General features: G+C 36.9%; 1 protein-coding gene across 1 annotated transcript in view; it reads right to left on the bottom strand.

Moving 5' to 3' along the window:
• Positions 1-7,109, bottom strand: part of LOC106109952 (laminin subunit beta-1-like) — a 33,170-nt gene that overhangs the window by 3,077 nt on the left and 22,984 nt on the right. Inside the window, exons 2-4 of the mRNA XM_013291610.1 lie at positions 1,987-2,093; positions 148-319; positions 4-45 (exon numbers count right to left, since the gene is read on the bottom strand). Coding sequence (XP_013147064.1) covers positions 4-45; positions 148-319; positions 1,987-2,093 — 321 coding nt within the window. The remainder of the gene's footprint in view (positions 1-3; positions 46-147; positions 320-1,986; positions 2,094-7,109) is intronic.

Raw genomic sequence — 7,109 nt, forward strand, 5'->3', positions numbered from 1 at the left:
CACTTGCGCTCGAGCACACCTTGCCCGCCGAACACGTTGGACAGGCTACAACATCCACATAATACATTTTACTCTCTCCACACTATTTATTCTATTGAATATATTTTTTAACACCAAGCCGAAGTATGATGTTTTTTAGAGACTTACGTAAGCATCCCGCGGGTCCGAAGCCGTAGTACCCAGGTAAGCAGTGGTCGCAGCGCGTGCCGCCGGCGCCACGCGCACATGCACATGCCCCCGTAGCGGGATCGCAGGCCGCAGCACCCGCGCCGCATTCGCAGCGCCGGCACCCGCCAACCTCCAGACCCCAGTACCCTTCCTGCACGTCACACGCCTCTATGATAACTCGGTATTGATGGTTCTCAAGACAGGATTCATGAGAATATTTTATCAAGAATTACAAAATAAATTCCATTTTACATTGCGATTATAAACATTGGACAATAATACCTGTGACAAAAGATTTCAAATAGTTTATCTAGAGCGTGCTTGGCTTAGTTTCACCCGTAAAGTAAAAAAGAGCGTTTAACAGAAAGCAAAAAATTAAACAAAACAATAGTTTTACAGTCATTACATTGTGTACCTTCTGATTTGTCTATAAATCATAGATACGCAGCGTTTCTAACGCTTAAGTAAATATTCTTTTTCCAATTAATAAACTCCATCAATCATTGTATTAAAGCAGAGTTTATTAAAAGTAATGGCTGTCTATGGTCAATTTATGAGACAATTTGAAGCAATCGACAATACAGCAGTGCGGGGGGGGGGAGACCTACCGCAGCGCAGGCAATCGATCTCAGTTCATCTGTCTCAACGTATTATGTAAAGTGTAATTCATATCCTTTTGATTGTCAGGACTTTGAATTTATTACACAGCGCGAAAATTACTATATTAAAGCTATTTTAGGATGTCTGAATAAGTAATTGACAAAGATATGAAAATTATATAGCGCGCAGCAGCATTAGCTGACAAGTAAAAGATGGAAAGGGTAAGTGGAATGTGGGTGGTGGGGTTTTATAGCAGAAATTTCCCGAACATTTGCTAGGAAAAGCCTTTAGTCTATAGCACTAAAGGGACTCGGTAACTTCCTTAGAAATGTCTAGTTGACATTTCGCTAGCTATAAACCACGAGGCGGGTGTAACGGAGCGGGATTTATGGGCCGCCGTGTAATTGTAGCGATAATTGGCAACGGCCTTTCCCGCCCTATGCTATCCGCCATTTTGAATTGTATTAAATTAACGGAAACCACGTCGGTTTCCTTTTCTATATTAAAGGAAAACTTTTTAATTTTGATTAAACCATAAATATTTCTACAGATATAGTTTTAAATAAACTGGGGAATAATTAATACATTTTTTTAATAAATATGCGATATACTTTTGTAAATGCATTGTCCTTAAGTTTCAAAACACAGCAGGAGTTAGATGAAAACCTTTAAATTTAAGTCGGCATTGACGTAAAAGCCTTTGCGACTCGACGCATTCATTCTGTGCGTCAGTCGGCACTTGATTTGTGTAAATAGGTCGCAGTGATTTGTGCGCACAGTTCTGTGCAACTACCGAACGCACGTTGTTTAGCGAACGAAGGAATTATGATGGTTAGTGCCTCGTTGCTGCCAGCCGGTTAATAAGTCCTCATTAACTCACCGCCAACGCCAACGCAACACGGTTGCTTCTGTTCTAAGCCAAGAACTAGCTCAGAACATATTGTTTAGAACATTGTATGTTTAGTGTGTGCGGCAACTGTAGATAATATATACTACTATTATAAAGGCAGAAAATTCTTTTGTTTGACTGCTAATCTCAAAAAGTTGTAATTGGATTTAAATTATGTCTTTTCTATTTGATAGTTACTAAGGTAAAACGCATAAGAGCTTACAAAAATCACAAACTAAAAATTTGACGCAGTGATGCCATATGTAGGATGAGGCCAATGATCAGGGGAGGACAGACCCATGGTGAAGACGATTCTATGGTATGGTTACCTCGCAAGTGTCACAGGCCCGTCCGGTGACGTGTGGTCGGCAGCGGCACTGTCCCGTGCGGATATCGCACGCGTTGCCCTCCGCCCCCAGCGCGGAACAATTGCAGCCTAGAACAAATGATACACGTCTATTGGTGCAGGATAGGTAGACAGCGGTTTGTTGATCAGCCTAAGATATGATATATTAGTGTTTTTAAAAGAGTACTAAAGAGTATAGTCTGTGACTGATAAATTACCTTTCTAACGGTGAAAGAATTTTTAAAATCGGCCCAGTACTTTTTGAGTTATTTCAAAACATACAAATCTTTCCTCTTAATTAGTATAAATACGATAAAAAATACTTTGTATGTCAGTTTTATTCTGTCGTCAAATTACATATATGAATACTTTGTGTGATCATTTGGAAAATTATTTCGGACATTGCGGTACGAAACAAATAGACCAAACCACAACTAAACGATCTTCAAGGTTCTCTGTACGTGTTAAAGTAAATTGGAACGAAACGCTTGCAACATCACACATTTCATTTCTTCTCTTTGCGTCTACAAACGATCTCTAATTAATGACGCAATGAAAAGCAAACAAACGAACGGCTCGTGATCAAAGATTAACAAGTCTTTAATGTAATGATGCATTCAACGATGGTATTCAATCGGAATACAATAGTCACAAGTTTTGTTTATTTTTTAAGTCTTTAACAGGCGGTTTTTTTTAATCTTTTTAACGAAGTTTATTTTAGTGAAAAATCAATGAAAACAAAACGGAGTAATACTCGACATTTTCCATACATCTAGGTCAAGAGAATCCACAGATTAGAGCAAGAACCTTTGAATTTGAATGTAACAAGTTTTGTAAGAGGCCGTTATCAGTAAACGTTTAGCGTAACTAATGCGCCTGGGCCCTATCTTACAACTAATGTACCGACAAGGTATGGACGCGATTATACCTGAAAATCTTGATTTACGAGCGATCAGTGACATCTAGCGGACATAGTAAGATACATCAGGATCTAGGAGATATTAAAATTTTCAAAGGTTATCAGAGAAGAATTAATTCCCTTAGTAAGAATTATTTCTAGTTTATTTAACACTAGCTTTTGCCCTGGACTCCGACCGCGTGAAATTTTAAATAATAATAAAGAAATGAAAAAACATGTCATAAACTTTTCTGTAGAACTTTTTGAGATCTACAATACTTTTATACATCATTTTTATGTACTTCTAACGGTTTAGGCAACGTAAGCCGAGAGAAGTTTGTTGAATTTTGAACGCCGGCGTCCAGAAACACGTTGTTTATTAATAGTTCCTAAACATTAGTAATAATAAAATATATCCTATGTTACTCACAGATAAATTACCTTTCTAATGGTAAAAGATTTTTTAAAATCGGCCCAGTAGTTTTTGAGCCTATTCATAACATATAACATTAGTATAGAAAAATAAAGAACTAATTCATACAACAGGTCGCGGTTACTCTAAAAATATTGAAAATTTTAACGATATTTGTATAAGTACAATATGAAATCTTGCTTAACTTAAGTTCTCCTGAAAGGTATTAAAGAACCAGACTAAAAAATTCTTGTACACCATAAGGCTGTGTGTAACTGCAAACAACATAAACATGCAAAGTGGTCAAATCTGCGATTAGATTTAATTTAAAATCGTACAGCACCGTTCTCAGGCATGGCATTGCAATCTAAATAACTACGACCAAATTTAACGCTAAAAGCTTTGCGATTTAAGAGATAAACTTACTAAATCTTGCGAAAATGTCGCGCTGTTTTAGATGTGGTTTTAGGATAACTTAACATTGTATGAAAAACAACATAATATGCATCACAGACGACTTAAGAAACACCTATTTATAATACCAGTCTCATCAGTCATCACCAGATAATGATGATGGCTCACTATAAATCCCTATTGAGGTTTTTGGAGAATACAGTAACGTAGGCGTGACTAAGCCATAGTCAAACACGCTGGCCTATCTTTGAATTTTTTCGCAAACAAGTGCAGGTTCAAGGTTTAAATATGCTGTGATTGCTAAAATTTGGTTGTACATACAACATAAATTGGTTGTAACAGCAGATCTTTGTCTGTACTATTTTAATAAAGCGTAAACACTTTGTTCTTTGTTGCCTAAGATATCAGCAAATACAGCATATTTTTGATTAATTCTTGTTTTAATAAAAAACCCTACACTTACGTCATGCTTTAGGCTATAACATATTTTCACGCCATTAAACTTAGGAGGTAAATATTTTGAATAAAAATCCTAATGTGGAAAGAGACCATAAGTTGCTGCCAACATCAAGGAAGCAAGATTGCCAAGGTTTGTCATGTCATGTCATTTTGACATTTGCTATTGATAATTTGACAAATGTAAACAATCAATTAAAATTTTCAAAATTTCATGCGGATGAAGCCGCTCGGGAACAGCTTGTCGTTAATATGCATAGTTATTGATAACCAATAAGGTAAAGTAGCTTAGTTCTGTTTTATTAAATTTCTTTAGTAAATACGTTATAAGTAATTATAAAAAATATGACATTATTACAGTAATCAATCAAGTAATTATTGTAAAAAAAAATGAAACAAGAAAAAATTAGTATAGTATACTTTAATAATATTATATTTGTCTAAAATTACCGTTAGAGTACAAAATTATTGCATTATTATAGTTCTCGCAACTAAACAAGGGCTTTTCGCCTACGCAGGAAACCCGACACCACAGCACGACACGGCACGTCACCTGCCGCGTCAGCGAGTACGTGTCCATTGTTTTATGGTCGCCGTGAAAATGCCATTGTTACGAGGTTGGAGAGAAAACGTATCCTATTACTGCGTACTGATCTTTCAGGTTGATTTGTTATCAAACAAAACACGGTCACACCTTAATAACGTCGACACTGAAATTGTCAATATGAGGTTCCTCCATTTGTAAAGTCTTTTTTAAACTTGAACCTTTTTTGCTATAATCAACCTGAAGCGAGGAGTTTCACTTAAATGTACTTACAATACGAAACAACACAAGGATCGTGTAAGTACCGCTATTATGAAACGATTATAAAAATACCGGAGCGAGTCGAGATTGCTGCATTAAGTACATTGCGCGGACCGCCCACGATCATGATATTTACTGTTATACCGACGCAGCTGTGTAAAGACTGATTAAGATGTGCTACAATTAAAGCGCCCGCCGCGTCGTAGATGTTATAAAAATGCTATAAAACGATAATTATAAACAGTATGATGCTTATAAATCGATTTTATTGTTTGATACACACAGGTGTAATAACCACTACATAAGTGTAGGTTTCCACTGCAAAGACTGTTCCGATCTTTAAAATAACATTTCCACAGCTACAGTTGCTGTTCTCCGACTGTTAGCATTTAAATCATGATAGAAAATGTATAACGATAGTATCTTATTCATCAATACTATTGTTAAAGCAACGGTTGATATAAACAGCTTTGCTGGAGCGTTAAGGGATTAGTTTGTGGCACAAAGCGCGTTGCGTCCCCGCCGCGTTCCCGTCTCGTCGCCGTGTCCGATTGTATCGGGACAATTTTAAATCTCAATTTACAGCGAGCTCCGAGATGTCCGATAAGGCTGTACGGATACTGTCAGGTTATTGAACTACTCAAGTTTTATTCTGTTGTCACGCTGAGCCGCACGTGTCGCTGTTTGTCGATCCTTATCAAGAGTTTACGTCTGCAGGTGGCTTTATGATTATCGTATCATCTGTCACACAATTGTTTGATGAAAACGCTTTAAGCGATGTTTAAAGCGTGTCCGACCATTGACTGATAGAGGCTCAGATAGCTTTAAATTTACGTCACTGTCAGTAGCGAACAAAATCGGATATTTCCATCACATGTTTTACACGTTCGATTGTTTTCAGACAATTTGCAATTTGGTGGGACAGGCCCTTAGGCTATATGTTTTTGGTTCTGATAAAAGGTCAATGGAACTCATTAACGCCTTCATTTGCGCCTAAGAATCATACGTCACGTGCGCATTCACAATGGAAACGCGAAACTATCGATCATTTCTAAGAAATAAATCATTCTATACAAATCAATACGTCCTAAAAGTCAATATTTGAACTTTATGGTCACCCTAATGTTTTGCTTATTAGCATAAAGATCTTACCCAGTTTCACTTTTACCTTTAGAAGTGTCTACTAGATAGTACAATGAATAATTACATAAACACCTACGAATGCTTACTTGTCTGTTTGCAACTCAAGTGTTGGACAATAGAGGAAGATAGACGTTCTCGTACGACAGTTGGACGTAATAATTATACGCGGGTTCAGTTGACTGACAGACGGAGCGGCGACCCGGTTGCACGTCTGACGTCGGAGAGATCAATGGTTCCGTCAGGTACCGCTCACTAAAGGCCATTCGTTTTGCTTTCAATTCTACGTACAGATTTTCTGATGACTGTATTTAAGATTAAGGAATCAATTGATAATCACAATAGCAAATTATGTAAATCGGTTGCTAATGAAAATAATATAAATTAAAAATATCGTAAATCAGCTGCATTTATTTTAAAACTCATTTCGTTTCCAAGCATTAATAGTGCTTTGTCTGATAGCACACCTTACCTTCCGCAAATAGTTGACAAGTGAGATAAATGGTGCAGTCCAGTCGTTAGATGCATTATCAAGTTGCTAAATTTGCACATCATCGTTCACCACAATGACCTAAGTGAATTATGCCACTCTCTAAGTACATAAATTGTAATATTTTGCATTATATTTGCTGTCGGTTTTAGTTATTTCCATTAAGCCAGTTTAAAATCAGCATCACGACCGTTCCTGCACCAGCTGCGTTGACCGCCTTATACCACAATCTTTTCATTTTTTTGGCACTTACATTAGTTTAGAAGTAATATATAGTCGTTAAGAACGATGTCGTATACTTGATAAAATTTTAGACAATATTCATAATTCGTTTTCTTATTGTTAAGAGCCAATACTGTCACAGAAGAGGAAATTATTGCAGTAATATTGACTAACAGTAGATTATCATTTGACGTGGTCTTATACTCAGACTTCTATGTATGGGAATGTATTATTTATGTTAGCAGCTTCCTTGTGGCATAAATACCCCC

The sequence above is a fragment of the Papilio polytes genome, unplaced genomic scaffold (assembly GCF_000836215.1).
Source record: "Papilio polytes unplaced genomic scaffold, Ppol_1.0 DF820956.1, whole genome shotgun sequence".
In the NCBI taxonomy this organism is placed as follows: domain Eukaryota; kingdom Metazoa; phylum Arthropoda; class Insecta; order Lepidoptera; family Papilionidae; genus Papilio; species Papilio polytes.